The following is a 21,118-nucleotide window of genomic DNA, read 5'->3' as shown; positions in this document are numbered from 1 at the left end:
TATTGTTAATCTTTTGGCAACACGGAATTTTGCTTCAGATCTTATTAGGCTCCTTTGGAAGAACCCCACCCCAAAAAATAAATGACTGAAATTGCATCTTCTGTTTGTAAAACTCACTGCAATTATAGCAAAAATGTCCTTTGTTTTCAACTTTGTCAATATCATACATGAGCTTTCAGAGTTCATTTTACATACAGAGGAAGGAAGAACTGTAGTTTACTTTATTACACAATACTTAGTCGAGTGCAAGGTAAAAAAAAAAAAAGTCACTAATACGGCATATGTTTAAAATAATAATAATAATAAAAACTAAAACCTGTTTCAAAAACGCATTACATTTAAAAACAAAAGTCAAAATGTAATAAAAACCTGGGCTGGTCGATTAACGTTATATTGGTAATAATTAAAAATAACGATTAGGACGATCTTTTTTTTGGGGGGGGGGGGGGGGGGTACAAAACAAGAAAATGTCCAAATGTAAAAAAATATTAAGACAAATAAAATTCTTTAAAACACTACAATTCTGCAAGTTCTTTTTGGATGAAACAAAATGTATTAAATGTGTTATTTTAAAATAAAATAAGGTGCAAATGTATACATTCAAACAACTCAAAATTAGTATTCATATTTTATTTACGATTATGCTGAGTTTGTAATTGTGGAGCATAATAATTGAAATTGTAATTTAATTTCGATGAATTACGCAGCCCTAATAAAAACGATTTTTAAAAACAAACCTGTGTCGTAGAAGTGGGCCAGCAAGTCCTCTTTCTCCACAAACCTCTGATACAGCCAGTCGGTCAGAGCCTGCTCCCCTACAGGAACCTCTTTAATTGGGTACATCCTGATAGAAGACACACAAAAGAGATGTGTGTGTGAACAGATCGGGCGCAGAACTTGCGTGTCAGCAACAGCCAGACGTCTATTTAAAACGACAAACTATTCAAAGCTGTCTGTTTAGGAGAGTCATTCGCAGAGTGTTGCGGGGCGGATGGAAGTGACGCTACTTGCATGAGAGTGTTGTCGAGTGTGTTTTTGGATGCATAGTAAACCATGAGTCGAGCCACAAGGGGGCCTCAGTGGGCTGTGCTGACACAGCCCCTGGTCACCTTCAAATAGAGGTTAAGTCTCCTCCCTCGGAGGAGCGTTTCCTCTGCACTCAGCGTTACTTTAATATTCCTGACCATTTAACGTCCACTGTAAAAGGACATCTGTGTAGAGGATCTGGAGGAGGGAGGCAATGGGCGATGCAGTATTGATCCTCTTTAATAAGTATCGATTGGTTAAGCCATTTATACCGGGGGAACATTTTTTTCTATACTTCAGGGAAAAAAAAAGAAAAAGATGAGTGCGTATCTTAATCTCTGCTGTGATAAGATTACATTTACAGCATGACTGTTGACTTGAGATATAGTTATAAAGATACATTTGTTAGTGATAAATAATTGTAGATAAATTCAGTGAAATTTCCTGCAGGGTCAGACAAACGATTGAGAAAAAACCAAACCCTAAAGCCAAAAAAAGACAAAATCTCAGGTCAAGATGATCGGTCGAGAAATAACCAGTTGATGAATCAATAATAATTATTCAACAAAAAACTGATAATAGTAAAATCTTTCGGTGGCTGTAGCTGCTCTTACAAAAGACCAGTGGACCGGATGGACAGGAAATAAAACGAATCCGTGAGCTGATGCTAATGAGCATTTCAGGGAAAGGTTTCTCAGAGGACAATAATCGGATTTTGGTAGCTTCACCATTTCAGATGGTAGTTTACGGGCGATGGGCACAAACGCTAACATGTATGATAAAGAATGATTGAAAATATGAAGATAAAGAATATATGCCTGTGTATTGTATTGTCTGTCTACTCTACGTGCACTGTCGCACCATTTGTATTGAAATATCCACAGTTTAACGAATTATAAATATGGCAACATTGATGCTAGGTTTGTTAGTCCATCGAAGACGCTTTGCATTGTGTGCGAGCATGAAGCTAGCGGACATTTGTAAATAACGTGGCTTGATTAAGTACATGTTTAATGTATGAATCTGTTCTATGGGAATGGTCATAACAATAATAAAGCAAGCACTTGGCATCTATTTTGAAAATTGGTTCACTATTTGCTGCATTCAAGTCATTCGCTGCCATTGACGGCTATAGACGTAAAAAATTAATTTGAACTATTTCTATTTTAAAAAAATCCACTTTTGTTAATAGTATGAAAACCTAGAAAAATATTTTTATTGTACATTTAGAACAGATATAAAATTAATCGTGAGTTAACTACTGAAGTCATGCGATTAATCACAATTAACTCATTCACTGCCATTGACGTCAAAAATTAATTTGAACTATTTCTATTAGTTTAACATTTTTTCCCCTTTTATTAAGAAGAGTATGAAAACCTAGGAAAAAAAATATTGTACGTTTAGAAACGGATAAAACATTTATGAATAATTGTGAGTTAACAATTGAAGATTAATAACAATTAAAAAAAGAAAAGATTATAAAAAATTCGGAGCGTCGGGATAATTTTTTAAAATCGTAATTAATTGCATGACTTCACAAGTTAACTCACGATTAATCACAAATTTTATATCTGTTCTAAATGTACAATAAAAAAATTCTAGGTTTTTATACTCTTGTTAACAAAAGTGAAAAAAAAAAAAGTTTAACTAATAAAAATAGTTCAAATGAATATTTGACGTCTATAATCGTCTATGGCAGTGAATGAGTTAAAAGTTCCCATTTAGAGCTCCAAACACAAATTTTTGCCCACATTTCAAAACGGGAAAAAAAGTGTGTCCGGCGTATCTCCCCCCCATCGCAAAAAAGGCGGATCACTGATTGGTCAAGGTCATCACAGTTTTCATCATTTACGTTAGAGTCACATTTGACTGAAGACCTGGAACCGATTGTGTTTGACCTTGAAGGTTTGACTATTTAATCCAATTCCGATGGCTATTGGCAGAGGTGGTTTTACAGATGTTGGGAATTTATCATTTGTGGTGAACGGAAACACACACTTTTGCTTCTTCACATTTCTTATTCTCAAGATATTGCTTCCCTTCCCAATTGGACGAGGAAGCTAATTAAATTTGGACCGTGTCAGGCAAAGGCTGCCCACTTTTACAGGAAAGAGGCCATTATTATTTAGGGACCCTGTTCAGTCTTCAGTCTCTCTCGTGGGAAACTAGAGAGAGAGAGGCGGGGGGGGGGGGGGGGGGGGGGTTCCTGTTATAGTTGATTGAGGGTACAATGTCATAAAAGCCGAACATAGAGATTAACAAATGGACGGTGGGGACCAAGAAGTAAGTTGGGTGTCCTGCTCTCTCTCTCTCTCCATTGTTCTAGTTAAGATAAGGGGGTCCTTATCTTAATGTGTGCCGATGAGGCCCCAAAATCCCATAGAGAAGTCCGTAGGTTATTTTTTTTTTCCCAATACTTCTGTGGACAATGATCAGTCTTACTACTTTGTTTGTGGTAAAACTATTCAGTATGTGTCTCTGATTTCTAAATCCCAAATGACATGGCTCTTAAAGACTCGTAACTAGCCCAGCCATCATCGGGAAGACGTTGAGGAACAGTAGTAGGGTTGTGCTTGATAATTGCCCCATTAACTCTTCAATTTGCTTCCTCTCTAGCTTAAAGGCTGTTTATGTTCCAGGAAACGCTTTGGTCAGAAACAATGGACACGGCAGATGTAAAAAGGGCTCGGCCGGAGGAAACAGCTGAGCGAACAACGAACGTGCTGACATTTAACACCTTTCAATCGCCGTAAGGTACGAATTGACGCGGCGCAAGTTAAGCGACGACACAGTTATTCCTTCACTGCGTGTTTGCTTATGGAGCAAGAGTCACTGTGACCAAATTTGCGTGGAGATGAAGTTAATGACTGTCTAGGCTGGGTGCCTCTTATCAGTGCAGAGGTCATGAGTAGAGAACTATAAAGTCATTGTCACAGGTGGTCATGAACTTTAAGCTACATTCTACGGACAAGGTTCGAGATGTCAATCCGAAGCTGCTGGATGCTAGAATAAAAGGTCATGGTTGAAATGTATATATTTATAGGATAGACACTCAGAACTCTATAAACTATTTATGACTTGAGTTAGGGTTAATCTGAATGTGCTTCACATGAACGACTATAAATATAAAAATTAAATCAGAGAAAAAGGTAAAAAATAAATAAATAAATTAAATTAAAATAAATTTAGGTTTGCATGGGGTGGATTTTTCTGCTTACCGAGAAAAGGAAAAAGTGAATTTTGGCTCTGGATTGGATACCGCGTTGTTTGACCGGATATTACACACGTACGTATTGTACAAAAAATGGTTGCGGACGATAAAGTAAGGAATGTTTTGGGGGGGAAATATTTGTGGAATAAAAAAAAAAAAACATTAATTGTTTGTTGACAATCAGCCAAGTGTCTTGTTACAGAGACATGCTCTCTTATGACAATTGTGCAGTAGTCTCTCCTCTAGAGATGCAACAATTAATCTGTTACCAAATCAATCAATAATTCTATTTTATTCTAATATAATCAATAAATCGTTTAGATATCTTTTTCAAATTTAAAACTGTCCCAAATGTTCAGAATTTCAGTTCCTCAACAGTAAATATTCTCAAATTTCTGTAGCCCTCTTATCTTTCGTTTGAACCAAAATAAAACTTTCACTTTGAAAAACAACGATCAACATTTTTTGCCTATTTTCCTCACATTACAGACAAAATCAGTAAATATTGTCTTGGTTTTGGGGGGAAAATATAAAATAAAAACGGATACTAATGTTTGCTTTTCACTAAATTTGCTTTAAAAATTCAAAACATTTGGATGCAAACCCCATCACTGACTACAAAGATTTTAATGAATAATATCAGTACTTTTCCAGAGACATGCTCGGAAGAGATGAATGGAAGGGATGCTTCTTGTGCTTGGAAAAAAACAACAACAAAACATAAACCACCAAAGACCTCATTATTAAACTCAAAGTGTGACGTATTGATTGTGGAAGCCCTAAATCATAGGTGTCAAACTCCGGTCCTGGAGGGCCGCGATCCTGCAGGTTTTGGGAGGTTTCCCCTCTTCCAACACAAGCCGATTCCAATCAGCAGGATCGTTATACATCAGGCTTAATCAGAGCCGATCATATATCAGCTGTGTTGGAGAACGGAAACATCCAAAAACCTGCAGGACTACGGGGCACTCCAGGACCGGGAGTTTCCCACCTATGCCCTAAAGCCAAGACAACCAAAGTAGGAAACTTGGTGCGTTCCACATGCAGGCCTCACAGACAGCACAGCCGAAGAAAAATCTTCTAAAGACAGCTTGAGAAAGCAGTACGAGCGCAAGCTCAACAATTCGGCGTGCGACGACGATCTTGCCAGGTGAGCAGCTGTAAAGCACCCCCTGTAATGACCTGGCGAGACACCAACCCCATAAATCATGTCACCTTGCTGATTTTTTCCCCCTCCACGAGCAGCTTTCAGAAAAGCAGACAGTAGCATTAAGCAAGGAAGAAGAAGCCATCACAAAAAAAAAAAAAAAAAAAAAAAAAAAAAAGCTACATCTTCAACACCTACAACTGCCCTTTCTCTTGCCTCTGCACACCCACCTAACTCTCCCATGTGACACTCAGTAGAGGTTTAAAATCTGTGAAACTGAGATTATACGATGAGAGGGCACGAGACAAAGGTTGGGTGGACCACGGGTAGCGGAGAACAGGAAAAGGGAGGACGGGGGATTAAAAAAAAAAGAAAAAGTGCAGAGCACAGATTCATTTAGAATGTTACACAATGCTCAGCTGCTTGTTTAGAGACTCGGGCCCCAGTAATCTGATAGCAGACGCGCAAAAAAAAAACAGGCGGGAGCAGGTGGAGTCAAGACCCTCGAACGATTACGCCGACGACACAATATGAAATGATGCTTCATTGACAGTATATCAATAATCCTGTCATGCCTACGAGGAAAACTGATATCAAGTGTTTCATTAGACAAAAGACACCTGGAGAAGTGTTGATGTATGTAATAATGCAAACGACAAAAAATGGAGGGATGGCAAGGAAGAAATAATGTTCCACCCACTTCTAACATGACTGAGATGTTTATGATAGAAACAAACCGTTTTAATCCTACTCTAAATGTGTTTAAACCCACATGCTGGGATGAATAAAAAAATATATAAATAAGGAGCCCCCACAGCAAGTGGGTGATTTACTTGGCAGGGCAACCACTCAGAACAGACAGTGACTGAAGGTCTTTTCCTGGTGCTTTTTTGGATAACACCAACTTTTAGCTCAAGTCAAAACGGAAATATGAAACATGGTTCTCAGCAGAGTATAATATTCCTCTTTTTGCTTTCAATTGAATGTTTGTCTTGTCATCAAAAAAAGCATACTTGGTGTTATATTTCAGATATGACGAAGGCTTTGCAGAAAAACAGACTAATATTTACAACAATTCAGCCAGTGGTCAGACCTAATTCACTCATGCAGCAAATATTTACTTAAAAGTTTTTTGGGGTATTTCCAATGTGGCTGAAATTGCCAAGTGAACGCTACTGCTCGGAAATGTGGCCTTCCAAAGTGCACCATTCTTCTTTTTTTTTTAATACATTTTTATTTTGTATGTGGCTGTGCATGTGCATGTGCGTGCGTGCGTGTGAGTGTGTATGCATTAGTTCACCTAAAACCTATTAAAAAAATCCCATACCGTTCACCTAAACCGAACACTTCAGAATCCAGCCAGAGTCGTGAGGCCGTCAGGAGACCCGAGGAAGGACCAAAGAAAGGAAAGGAAAGTGAAATCCAGCACCGACCAGACACCACCCACCGGGCCACCAACCAGAGTCCTTTCACCAAGCCACGGCAGCGCCAAGGGACAACCCCCGAGCCCCGGCCGGAGAGCAAACCCAGGAGCAGGAGCGCACCCCCCCCCACCCCTACACGGCCCGCGCCCCCAACCCAACGCAGCAGGACGGGGCACTGCAGGCCCGCCAGGCACCCCAAAGTGCACCATTCTACTCACTCCCCCGGTGTTCAGTTGATCAGCCGGCGCATTAATCCTCTCGTCTCTGCACCTGGACCAGCATGGGTCGAAATAGTTTATGATCGGTGATGTGGCTGGAACGGCGTGTGCAAATTAAAACAGCTGTGCCGCTAGCTTGCTCGCGTGCCTGTCTGCGGAGCCGCTGACCAATGCGATGGACGGTGTTTATTTAGAGCAGTGGTTCTTCATCTCATCTTGAATGGAGTCTTGCAATAAAGCTAATCCAGATGCACCTTTTATAGTTAAGTGAATGTATAACTATAGAAGGAGACCTTGAGGACAGCGAGAGGACATTTTTGCTGCCAAGAGCAGCGATATTATTAACAACAGCACGAAACATCTGGTGGTTGCTAATGAGTCCGCAGCAGAGCGCCATTTGTATCTTTTTAACACCGAAAGAGCAACTAAAAAGATTTCTATAAAAATAAGAAGAACTTTGTAAAAAAAAAAAAAAAAAGTGCTACAGCTGGCTTCAAATTCAAAGTATCCTCTCGACTCTTTTTCCACTCAAACACAGAGGATTGGGGGGGGGGGGGTATCAAGGTGACAGAACGGAGGACAGTGGTGCATTAAGTCCTCTAATAACTCCTTCAGCTCTGGTGGATTCTGCTGACTCACTAAGTATGAAAGGAAGTTGGTGTGGGGACTTCCTTGTGCAATCTCAAGCTTTCAGTGGGTGGACTCTTAAGTTCTCCCTCGACAAAAGTAAACAGTTTAAGAGAGTGACAACATTAGCCTGAAAGTCTATGTAGCAAATGAAAACGCGCCTGCCTGTGCAACTTTGACCACCTGATTTTTTATTGAACCCTTACCTGTAGTGAACATGGGTGACTGTTGCAGACCTGTATCCAAAAATCCATGTCTGGATGTCCATGGGCCGTGCTTTGGGATAACCTATGGTCACGTCTATCACCCACTGCAGGCCTTTGCGCTTTTTACCTGCAACAGAACAAACACAAACACCATAATGATGATGATGATTTTAAATAGCTCATTTGAAAAATCTGGACAGCGGTACTAGTAAATTTGCATATCAACGGTGAATGTGAAAAAAAAAGACACTATTACATGTATAATGCAGATATGATGATGTATGTGTGAACTAAATGGTGGTTAGTGTTCCCATGCACTTTCCTAACTGCTTATTCCTCACCAGGGTGCTGGAGCCTATCCCAGCTGGCTCCGGGGCAGTAGGCAAGGTTACACCCTGAACTGGTTGCCAGCCAATCCAGTTAGTGGTTAGTGTTTGTTTACCTTAAATGGTAATCGCTAGCGCACTAATGCTAATTGCTAACTGTTTAGCATAGATTCATTGTGTTGCTTTTTTAATTATGCTTATGTACAAAAGATAATAATTCGTAGTTATATCCACTCAATTCAACCTTAGTGTATTAACAAAACAAACAAATAAATAAATAATAATAAATGAAGTATTATTGGCTGAGATGAATATTCATGAATTCAGTGAACACTTTTCAATCAACATACTGTATTATAAATCATTTCCCTAATCTGCATAGCATAATTGTTCAAATGCATTAATCCAGTGTTGTAATCTCTCGCCTGTTATACTCTCGTGACTGTAAAGAAACCAAACATGTCAAAGTGTTCAACTGACAACAACAAAAAACAAAAAAAAACATCCAGAAAACTATTACTTTTACGTATATTTGAATTATTTGTAAAAACATCTAGCTACTAGTCAATGTGTTTTCTAAAAAGCAGCGTGGGTGAATCCTTTTACTTTTCCGGCCAGAGGTGTCAGGGTTCCCCTCTGCTGTCACAGACCTAACAAAGCAATTCCAAACATGTCACAGAGCTGTCTTGGCAACTGACGCACAAGAATGAAACCAGAACAGCACTTATGTGAGGTAGGTTAGCTGCTGTTTTTAAAAAAAAAATTACCAGCTGCCATCTAACTTGAAAATGTGTCTATTATCATTGGTGTTTAATTTAATTTAATTTTTTTAAATAATCGTTCTATCCCAAAAATGATATGTCAAGCAATAAGGCTGTAGTGGATGGTCTCATAAGAGAAGGGACACAGCTTTACGCTACAATATGTACAGGGCGTGATATGCAATATGAATATTTGAACAAGTTTATTTGTATAGCACCAGCCATGCGCAAGGTAAAAATCCATAGTGAGTTAGAGCCAAAGAAATAATCGTAATGTAGCAAACATGTGCAAAGTAAATGAAACTAAATAGGCTTAATTTTGAAAAAATAAAAACTTCATCAAAATGACAACAAATTTGATCAATATGCATTTACACAGTTTTTTTGTTGTGTTTTTTTAGATCAATTGAGTGAGAAATGGCTATTTTAGTGGCGTATGAACTGACGTCTAATTTAACTCATTCACTCCCAGTCATTTTCACTGAAGCAACCCCCTTCGCTCCCAACTGTTTTACTGGATTTTGACTGATTTTGCAAGGCACACAGAATATTGTGTTCTATTGCTATAAAACATGTTACATACCTAAATAACAATTAGTCTCTTCTTTCATCATGGAAAAAAAACCATATTTGTATCTGTTTCCGTTTTGCAGCAATTAGCATTAGAATATAGCTAAGTTTCATCATTATTCACAAATCTGTTTAGAACTGTGGGGAAATCGGCTTGTTTGCAACATGGCCCTGATTGATCTCTTAGATTCTGCTGCCACCTGCTGGCCGTTTTTGTAATTACTACCATTGCTTCACCTTTTCTCTGCAGTTCAGAGGCTGCAGCAAAGCCTTCTGTATGCTCGAACATAAAAAAACCATCATAAAAACGTATAAATACGTCTTTGGGACACTTAAAACATTTAAAATAGAACATATTTTACGTTTTGGGGCGCAAAAGAGTTAAAGAGGAAGTCAACCTTAAAAATATTTATGCAGCCCCACTATTCTAAATATGGTATGCTGGTTAATAATGCGTTAGTGGAATATGTGTTAAGCAGCAAAATCTAGCTGTTATTATCCACCTCAGGAGGCGGCCATTTTGCCACTTGTTGTTGACTGACATCAATGTTGCTCAGGCCTCAGCTTCAGAAAACACGTGAACTGTGATTGGCCGTTGCTTGAGCCCTGAGCAACATTGACGTCACCGACAGTCGACAGCAAGTGGCAAAATGGCCGCCCCCTGAGATGGATAAAAAACATCTGCATTTTGCTGCATAACTCATATTCCACAAATGTAATATTAATCAGAATGCCATGTTTAGACTAGTAGTGACACATATGACACATATACGTAAAGAAACCCTTAAGGTTGGACTTCCCCTTTAATTCGAGCATAGTCGTCTAAGAACAAGCGAGGCGGCCAAAAAACCAAAGCACGTGTTGCCGGCTCATTTATACTACAGACAAAGTGACTTGACTTGGTATTGATGGGAAGTGCCACAGCCATCACAGCGTGCGTAATTGGATGCCAAGCTTCGTCCGAGCGCCGAAGAGGCGGCCGCCGTCTCGTGTGTGCAGCGGGGCCAAAGGACGAACGAGGCTCCGAGCCAAGCCGTCGCGCTACAGTGACAAGCCAGACTGTAATAAACGACAAAGGTGCGTCCTTCAGCAAACACTGCCAGGGAGACAAATGCCGTGGGAGGTACCTTGGTCGGAATGACACCGTGAAGCATGCGCGCCATTGGTTGGGTCATGTGGTTTATCGTGAACGGATGCGAGGCGTGAACTTTGCCGGCGTGCTCGCTATCTATTTGTACGACGCGTATAGCTTATCAGCAATTAAGCCCGGGAGACACTGAACAACTGTTAGGCGGCGGCACGCGTATTCACGTCAAATCCTGTTTTTCCTGCGAGTGGTCCGTTTGTCTCCGAGTGAGTCAGCAAAATGTGGGCACCTCTGCGGAGCATCAGGGTGAGACGGGGCTTAGACAAACGAACACAGAGGACATAGGGACATAGTACTCTTCAGAGTATGTGTTACGTTTAAATGCCATTAGCTAGATTCAAGCGGAAGGACAAAGCCTCCGGCACCGACCTGCTTGCAGCATCCAGAGGAAGCAGCAATAAAAAGAGAACAAGCACATACAGCACGTGCAGCCGATTAAGCTGTACATCTCCTTTGTTTTGACTCGTCCTAAAAATGGATGAACCGAGAGTGGTTTGCATCAAGCGCTAAGGCTATACGGTACGCAGCTGAGCCACATGTTCAACAACGCTGGCTAAAAAACAAACAAACAAACAAACAAACAAACAAAAATCACCCTTAAATTGTTTTTTTGATCGGATGTGTTTGTTTCAAGAGAATTTGAAATTTGAATGTCCCCAACGTCATACAAATGTCAAGTACAAGATAATTTTTTAGTAAACATACACCTAAATTCAATGTACTTGTACGACAGGTAATATTTTAAAATAGGGGTGTGAATTGCCTAGTACCTGCCGATCTGATTCGTATCACGATTCATAGGTCACGATTCGATTCCGATTAATCCAGATACAAATTTATAAATTGATTATTGCAACAAAAAAAAAAAAACTCAAATATAGAAAATACTCATCAATAAACTTGTACATGTACACTGTAAGATTTGTATGAAAATGTGTTTATTTATCTGAAAATTCAGGCTTATAACTGAGCCACTGCATTTAACAAACAGGTTGCAGTCTGTTTCATGTTTGAACAGCACTGAAATAAAACATTAAGGCTTAATGTTCCATTAATAGAACATTCTTCCATGTTTAATGTGTGAATCCTAACCCTAAGTACGACGTTTTGTTGAATATTCCCATAAAAAAATGATGTTTAAAAAGCGATTCGGCCGCATATCGAATCGATTCGAGAATTGCGTGCTGCAATATCGCGATATATTGGCGAATCGATTTTTTCTAACACCCCTATTTTAAAATGTTGCTTAAAGCGTTGCCTATGTAAATTGTCATCATAGGTTTCATGATGTAAATTACTTGACCCTGGAACGGATTTTCCCTCCCTTTCTTTCAGAAAAATTAGCCCGTGAGAGGCCAAAGCTGTAGGCATATTTTCAGATTTAATTTAGGATTTAGAATAGGTATATAGTGATTATTAGCCGGGCCAATTATCAGTTGGCATTTTAACGAATAACAGTGTCTGCCTTAAAAAAAAAATCTGACAGTTGATAATAGATCAATTTAATACTGTGATAACTTCGGTTAACTATTTATTTACAATCTCAGTTAACTTTCTAAAAGATCTCTTCGCACTGCCTTTTGCTTATGTTTGGAAGTCAAACACGGATACGTGAAAGTCTACAATTTCAATTAACATTTTTGCAAATCGGAAAAGTTGTTCACTAAACATTATTTATGACATTTCAAGTTACGTGTTGGAATTTGTATTTTTAAAAATGTTAATGTCAATATTTTTTCCCCCTTTTACTGAAAATGAATATTGGCTCCAAATATCGGGTTTTAATTGCCTCCTTAACTTCTAATAATCGGTATCGACCCTGAAAATATCATCTCTAAATAATAAAAGCAGCATCTTTTTTTTTTTGTGTGCTCTCTAGCCTCTCCTTCAGTTTTCTTCACAGCCTCGCCCGGCATTTTTTGTCTCATTAGTGCCATCTGTCAATCAGTGCAATGTCATGAACCTATTTGAGGAAGAACTAATTGCTTCCCACGCATGCTAAAGGATACGTTACAGCACTTCATCAAAACTAGCAATTACTGTATATAAATGAATGTGCTTTTTGTTGGTTGCCATTAATGTTAAAAAATAAATAAATAAAATAAAAGTTGGACAATTACCTTTCAAATGTGGTTAACCGCAGCTGAAACTAGGGTGTTGTTAGCATTAGCATGTACAGCACATGTACGTGGTTAAGTTACCTGTCTGGTTGGGCGTCCCGCTCTCGTTGCCCACGCTGCCATTCTCATGCTGGGTCGATAGCGTTTTCAGGATGACCTGGGTGGCACCGAGGCGAGGCAGCGTGACGTGGGTCAGGTGCGGTAGCGAATGCTTTTTGGCAAACATCTGGCTGGTTTCCCTCCGCTTGCGCAGGAAGCCGCCCTCGGGGAACAGCACTATCCACTTCCTGTCACGGTTATGGTAATATTTGTCTAAGTGGTCCTTCAAGTAGATCAGCTGCTTGTCTCGGTAGGCTTTACCCTAGAGGGAATAACCAAGAATATTTTAAAATTTGGATTTTAAAAAACAAACAAAACATGTTTTATAATACAGATTTGTGTGATAATACAAAGAAGCAAACACTAACAAGTTAGTGGCAGCACTACTGTAGAGCACTCTGGTCAGCGACAATGTCACGCCATGGATGTGAAAAAATATGACATTAGGGACATTAGCGGTGACAGGAAGAAGATTAGGGGATTGATCTCCAGTAAAGTTCAGTTGGTCAAAAGCCAATTTAAATGCATCAGCGGAGGTTATAAACTTGCTCGGCACACCAATCATGGAGGAGATCATTGCATCGTATATGTGTCAAGGTTGGGGCGACTACAAAGTCCACCCACACTGGAGGATTAGATTACCGGTACACTGGAGGTGTGCAATTTCAATATGGACAAAAATGTTCATCTCAAGACAGGTCAATTGTATATTCTGAAAACGATATATTTACCGATTTTTTTTTTGGGGGGGGCGGGGGGCAATCACAATAACCAACAGCATACACCCTCAATGTTCTTATTTTTTTTGTGTGTAAAATATTGAACAATACCTGCGAAACAATACAAACAGATTGTTTAAACGGCTTCTAAAGTAATTCTCTCTAATAAAAATGAAAAGCCTTAGTCGTCTCGCTCTGCGGAGGGATTTTCAGGGATCAGCCGATCAGCCAAAGGTAAGGAAATCGGCGCTGATCTATCGGTGCACATTAGTATTTTTTTCTAAAATGTACATAAAATTAAAGCGATTACAGTATTTTGGGATCATTCACCCAATCTTCCTCATTCATCCATATGTTTTTATTTATTTATATAATTAATCACAGTTACACTTACTGTAAATTAGGCTTTACACAATCAGGATTATTATTATTATTTTTTTAAACAAAGTGGAGCAGTATATCTCTTTAAACAGCTTTTATATTTACTCTACAGTTGATCGCTCCTATTCGTGGGGATGAAAATATGATATGATATATGAAAATGAAAAAAGTATATTAACCCCAAAAATTCTTCAAAAAATGCTGATAACTATTAAATACAAAAATTCTTCATAAATGATGATAACTATTAAATACAATTAATAATGTAAGTTTCCTTCGTGGAACTGATCAGTGACCTCAAATATCGTCCGATCCCGATCGATCAAATGGTTGTAAATTGTAAAGTCTACTATACACTGCATATAATGAATCCAAAAATGTGTTTGCAAAAATAAAGGCTGCTATTTACAGAAAGACGGTAATTGATATTAAGACGGTTTTACTGACTGGGATATGACATTAACGCCCATGTATGTACAGTATGTGATATTCATGAACACCACGCTAATGCGTTGAAAATAGGACCCTGTTGCACGTGTGAATGTGCAGCCGCAAGGTGGTGAGATATGCCAGCGAGGCCCCACGAACAGCAGACGCTCGCCTGGTTGTTGCCGTGTGAGGTATTTTGGGGAAGGATGTCAACAATGCACACTAGAATCCCAGAAGGGATCACAGAAATGACCGAGCCCAGTCAGGCTTGACAAAGCGCGCTACGAGACGAGATGAATGCTGACTGTCCCTAAAACGAATCAATGAATCTTTAAAACGCTCATCATAATCCAGGAATTTCGTAGAAGATAGCGTCCACAATATATTCCCAGCGTGTGTCGGCAGGTCAAAGCAGCCCGCTCTGTTCCCCGCAACAAAAAGGTTAGTCTGACCCAGCAGGGCTGCGCGGCTCGCACCCGCCGGACTTCGCACACTACTGTCCACAGTGGCTGACCTTCACGGAAGACGCCACGGCCTTCAGAAGCCGAAGCGCGCGGAAGCATTCCAGCTGGGGCAAGCAGATGGGTACTAGTGACTGTACTTTTGTGGAATTTGTGATAATAAAAAAAAAAAAACACAAACTCGCAGCAGCAGCCGGGAGGTTAAAAGGAGTTTGGTAATAGCCTTATGGACAGTAGTTTTTAATCCTGATGCCTTCAGGGACAATCAGCATGTGGGCAGGTGAGAAAAGGTCTTACCGGTAATTTGAGAAGAATTCATCCAATCCGTAAAAAGAAAAAAGAAAAAGAAAAGCCTAGAATAGTGTGGCAATACTTTTATAGTGTGATAGACAAAAAGGAGCGATGAATAATAATGAGCTCTTACCTGTCTAATGAAGAAGTCACCATGTATGAGGGACACTAGGCCAAAATTTGTGTATTTGAACACATGGTCCATCAACCACATCATTTTTCGCACCACCTGAAAAAAAAAAAACAACAACTCTTGATCTCTCCTTTTCGAAGAGTAATTTACTGTTATTGTACATCATTAATCCCACAATACTTCTAAAAATATATATGTAAAAATTAGGGGTGTGCCCCCCCCAAAAAATCGATTCTCATAAGAATCGCGATTCTCATTTATACGACTCAGAATCGATTTTAAATGTCCCAAAATCGATTTTATTAAAATTATTTTATACTGTCTTGCCTTTGTCTGTGTGTGCCTTTATTTGGAGCGGTGTTCACGTTGTACCCGGTTTGGCCACTGAGGGGCAGTGTGGTTCCACGCGGTCTAATACACCGTTAAGTTGTAGCCACATTAGAGAGTAGAAGGAAAAAGTCACGATCTTTGTGGAGCCGTTCTTTGAGTGACAAAAGTGCCGCGAGTAGCACGCTAATTAGCATTAGCGAGTCAGACTGGAGTAGATCATTACGATTCCTTGCACATCTATAGATTGGAGCAAAAATCACTGTCAATCAAATCATCCCTAATCGAAAATTTATTCTGAATCGAATCGCAGACCCAAAAATCGGAATCGAATCGTGAGACATTCAAAGATTCCCACCCCTAGTAAATATATTCGGCGCGTCCTACTTTCATAAAAGTCCTTACCAGTTGCAATAACGTACCCGGTAGAGTATATTCCGCATATCATGCGTACATGATTGTGCTATCTTCTTCCTTATCATTTCTTGTGCAATTTATATCGAAACTCCTGCTAACTCTGCAACGTATATCTTTGTTCCACTTCACCCTTTGTACTTACCTTACTTATTTTATGATGTCAACTTGTGTAAATAACTGTGTTGCTCTATGTTCCCATCATTGCCCCACATGAATAATTTATATATTTATTTTATTTATTTTCACTGCATTTCCTCCGAAAGTTGGCTCTGCTTTAACTCATTCACTGCCATTGACGGCTATCGACGTCAAAGATGGATTTCGGCTGCAACCAAATTAACATGTGGTATAAAAAAAAAAAAGAGCCTGATATGAAGAAATAAAGCATATCTGTAATATGGCTTAATAAAGTATGAATGAATAAACTTAATTAGTCATAAAAGCAGGTGCGTACCGGCCCAATTGCTCTTTAGTACATTTCCCTACATTTAAAGCAACTTAATTCCATTTTCAGAATTATTTCAAGCATTCTGATGCCACTTTACTCGACCCCAGCATTGTAATAAACAGGTGACATACTGCAGCAGCTGTCTTCTTACCATGCCCTTGTCTTGCAGGCACATCATAAGGGTGCATACATCCCCCGTGGATTGATGGTTGACAATGACCATGGCTTCGTCTTCCGAAATGGGCCGCACATCATCGCCCCACTCCGTTACTGCGAAGCAAAACGAGATACAAAGCGGTTGAGCTTGCGTCCTTCATATCAAATACGGCAGGAGAACTGCAACTCTCCATAATGATAAATATCCAACAGCCTGATGATAGTCATTCAATTCGATTCTTGTTGCCCGACAAAACCTGAGGACAATACTAGAATCATATTTTTCAATTGATTTTGATTTTCATATGCAAAGTTTGTAAGATGTGTACAATTCTTAAAAAAAACAAAAAAAAAACAGGCATGATCAGGCAAAACATATTTATTTCCCACAAATTGTCCAAATTTCTTGCTTATTAAATTTACAAATGTGTCATTTGATTTATTAAGACTGTACCACACAGAACCAACGCTCCCTTTTGTAGTCAAAGTGACAAAAATAATATGGAGAAAACTAGCGTGCACACTTAACTACCAAGAGAATAATACCCAACCGTTATTAACTTGGAACCGTGTTCCCTTGTGACAAGCAAAGCGCTTTTCAACATGACAATACCCAGCATGAATTAGGAGTAAATCTGAAGTGGCCTCTGGTCCTCTTTTCCTGATTTACATTGTCGAGCACCTATTCAGGGCACGCGGACTATTTTGCAAGCCAATTGCCGGCGTGCGATTGTTGACAGCACACACAGGAGCTTAAACAAAAAGGGGAAATGTGGCTCGTGTGTGACGAGGGCCGGAAACAATAGCTCTCCCCGAGAACACACGTGGAAGCATTTGCAATTTAAAGTACACATCAGCAGCTCGGCATATTAAGCGAGAGAAAGAGACGCGGGGATCGGCTAAAAAGCCCGAGGGTGAAAGGATTCAACTGAGCTGCAGTCGTGTGTGTGGGGAATCCCCACAGTCACGGGACGGGTGGGTCAGCTCAAGATGTGTGATGCAAATGTTGCAGCAGTCAAACCGTTTCCTCTGCAAAAGAGGAAGGTGGAATTTGGGTTACGAGGAAGGGGGGGTGGGAGACGCCTGAGCAGCTTTTTCCTTTATCAAACTTCACATTTGATGAAATCAGAGAACATAACGTGCTACACGATGGTGACAAAATAGAAAAGGCATATCTGGAGCAAGGTTGTCAGCAGAAAGATGACCCAAATTTGAGCTTCATGTCATGTACAGGAAGAAATTGGTAGGGCTTGGGTATCGATTCTAATTCCCTGAATCGATTCGATTTCGATTCACAAGAATCCGATCTTTTCTTAAATGTCAAGGACATGATTAAAAACTCCACAAATATTACATTCCAAAGTAAATTTTGCGCAGGCAGTAACTGGTCAAATGATTTCATTTATTAATCAAAGTAACACGTTTTATTATCACTTAAGCGTTACCCAAACTGACATCAGCAAGGATGAGATGAAAATATTTTCATAATCCAATTCAATAATTGTAAATATGAATTCTAAAGATTTTGAATTGTCTATAAGTGCAATAAGTCAGGTCTTTAATAAATGTAAGAAAATACTTAAGATACACACACACACACACACACACACAAAAATCGTCCTTTAAAATTCTATTTTCTTAAGAATTTATGGGGAAAAAAAGGGACATATGAAATAATCAATTGATGGTTTTATGAATCGATATTGGGCTCGAAAAGGAAAATTTATTTGATATTGATTATTCAATTTTTTTTAAACCCAGCCCTAGAAATGTGGACACATTTGAGTAATCATTTACAATGTGCTTTACTATCAAATAGTGCCCGACATGGGTGTTGGTCAGGCTAAGGACGGAGACGCAACTCATCAAAGTGGAGGCTGAGGACAGCAAGAAGACCGACCGTTGACTGTTTACGATAAAACATTTTTTTTGTTATAAAATACTGTAAAATCCCGTGAATAACAAACACCCGTGTATAATACGTCCCCTCACAAAAACCACCCTTAAAAAGCTGTATTTTCTCTGTACTTTCTCCTGCGAAAGCGGCTTGAGGACAGTATGACACATCTGTGACGCTCGCCGTGCGTTTGCCCTGAAGGCGATATCATTTCATAAGGAGCGTGCTCTCCTGGTCGCTCGCGTCCCCATCGTCGCCGGAGACGACGAGCATTAACGATATCACAGAGATGGGTCATCTGTCAGATAGAATACATTAGGGAAATTGTCTTTGAGAGACGACACGGTTAGCGTAGCGGGGGTGACAACCATGCCACAGGCGCAGGGTTTTAATCCAATGGCGGTGGTCAGTTCAACCCACGCCGGCTCGCACTCCTCCCTCTCTGGAGGGGGATGACAATTTGGCCGCTGACCCTTCTAATTAATCTCTTGTCACCCCCAGTGAATGAAGACCAAATTGTACAGGATATTTAAATCTGGAGCAGAGCTGGACGAAAATCCTTATCCGTAAATACCAGTGTGACTGCTGTGACATGGATATTAACTCATCCACTGCCATTGACGGCGATAGACGTCAAAAATGTATTTGAACAATTTCTATTAGTTTAAAAAAAAATTGTGAGAGTATGAAAGCCTAGATTTTTTTTTGTACATTTAGAACAGATATAACATTTGTGATTAACGAGTGAAGTCATGCGATTAATTACGATTACAAATTGTAATCGCCCGATGCCCCTAATTTTTTAATAATCTTTTCTTTTAATTTTTAATAATCTTTTTTTTTATTAAGAAAAGATTATTAAAAATTAGGGGCGTCAGGCGATTACAATTTTTAATTGCATGACTTCACTAGTTAACTCACGATTAACCAAAAAATGTATATCTGTTCTAATACAATTTAAAAAAAAATCTAGGTTTTCATACTCGTTAACAAAAGTGGGAAAAAATATTAAACTAATAGAAATAGTTAAATTTATTTTTGACGTCTATAGCCGACAATGGCAGTGAATGAGAGGTAATAAATAAAAATGTTCATTATTCCAATGACGCTTGAGATATTCTACGAAAGACTGCGCCAAATTGGGTGAGACTTTTTGTGCGTGTGCTCTGATTAAAGCAGTGCTGCGGGTCATATTACTCTGAAATGTCACCCCCACCTAATTAACACATTTTTATTCAACTACAGAAAACAAGCGACTTCAAACACACCTCGCCTTTGGATTGTTTTCATTCGCAGGTCACAGTGTACACTTTTACCAAAGTCTAATAGTGATACGCCAAAAATAACCTTTCCTTTTATGCAGGCACTAAAAAGGTTCTCAGTGTTCATCTTTTTAATCCAATGTAGTTCTTTTGACACAATCACCCAAAAAAACTCTTCATTGTGATGACGATGTTGAATTTTTTTTATCTTTCTCGAACTTGGTGTCAAAATTAAGCTTGGCGGCTTTGAAAAAGTCCTCATTGTGACTTCTTACGTATTATAATTTGGCTCCAATATTCCCTCCGACAAAAGCCACATCTGCCGACAAAATGATAATACAGGTAACTGGAAGATATAAGAAGATTACCCGCAGTTGATAATTGGATACCATATTAACAACCAGGTGCGGTAAACACTGTATAATGAGGACCACGTCAATCAAGTACGGTCTGTCCATGCCCACACAGACCAGAAAATAGGTCTGTGCCAAGTAACTGGCAACACGTGTGTGTGTGGGTGCCGCATGACTGCGCACAGGCATTAACAAATGACGAGTGGTGGAGATCATCCACGTTTATTTTTCACACGCAATTTTTTTTTTTGGGCCAGGCCAAGTGCTAGATCCCTGTTGATGAGCCCGTTTTATGGCCAGCATTTGTGGAAGACTATAATATGTCAAAAATATCTTTTGAATCCAAACCTCCTGTACTTGTCCAGTGAGCGATCATTGGCTGACAGCTCATCAGAAACTAGAGAAGATTGACAATGCCAAGTCTGTGATGTCCTTTACTCCAGTGAGATTTATTTTTCAATACAAATGAGCGATTGTATTTTTGTTCATCTATCCACGCCTTCCACGTGGTGACAGGCAGAACAATTAATGCTCTTGCAGGAATGAGAGATGTCCCATTTAACCTCTGTGGCTACCTATTGCCATTCATACAAGAGAATAATAGCTTTGTGTACAACTAAGCAGGCCCAAACGTCACACACTGAGTACGTGTATTTGTGATTAAATTGAGACAAGCCCCTCGTTAATTCACTAGGTATACTTTTTGTTTGCTGGTGTGCCATAAGATTTTTCTAATTTGTGCAATATGTACCTTGACTCAATTTAAGTTGGGTAACACTGTTTGACGTTGTCTATTCTGTGACTGTCATTAACTCATTCACTGCCATTGACGGCTATAGACGTCATAAATTCATTTGAACTATTTCTATTAGTTTAACATTTTTTTCCACTTTTGTTAACAAGAGTATGAAAACCTAGAAATTTGTTTTTATATAAAATATAATATATTTATATAAAAT

General features: G+C 39.3%; 1 protein-coding gene across 1 annotated transcript in view; it reads right to left on the bottom strand.

The window, feature by feature from the left end:
- lpgat1 (lysophosphatidylglycerol acyltransferase 1) overlaps positions 1-21,118 on the bottom strand; it is a 29,280-nt gene that overhangs the window by 2,415 nt on the left and 5,747 nt on the right. Inside the window, exons 3-7 of the mRNA XM_086061485.1 lie at positions 16,643-16,761; positions 15,300-15,395; positions 12,868-13,147; positions 7,863-7,989; positions 738-844 (exon numbers count right to left, since the gene is read on the bottom strand). Of these exons, the coding sequence (XP_085917611.1) occupies positions 738-844; positions 7,863-7,989; positions 12,868-13,147; positions 15,300-15,395; positions 16,643-16,761 (729 nt within the window). The remainder of the gene's footprint in view (positions 1-737; positions 845-7,862; positions 7,990-12,867; positions 13,148-15,299; positions 15,396-16,642; positions 16,762-21,118) is intronic.

Source organism: Leptonotus elevatus, chromosome 18 (assembly GCF_054856555.1).
Source record: "Leptonotus elevatus isolate MCC_2025b chromosome 18, RoL_Lele_1.0, whole genome shotgun sequence".
Classification (NCBI taxonomy): domain Eukaryota; kingdom Metazoa; phylum Chordata; class Actinopteri; order Syngnathiformes; family Syngnathidae; genus Leptonotus; species Leptonotus elevatus.
This window is presented reverse-complemented; position numbering and strand designations above follow the sequence as displayed.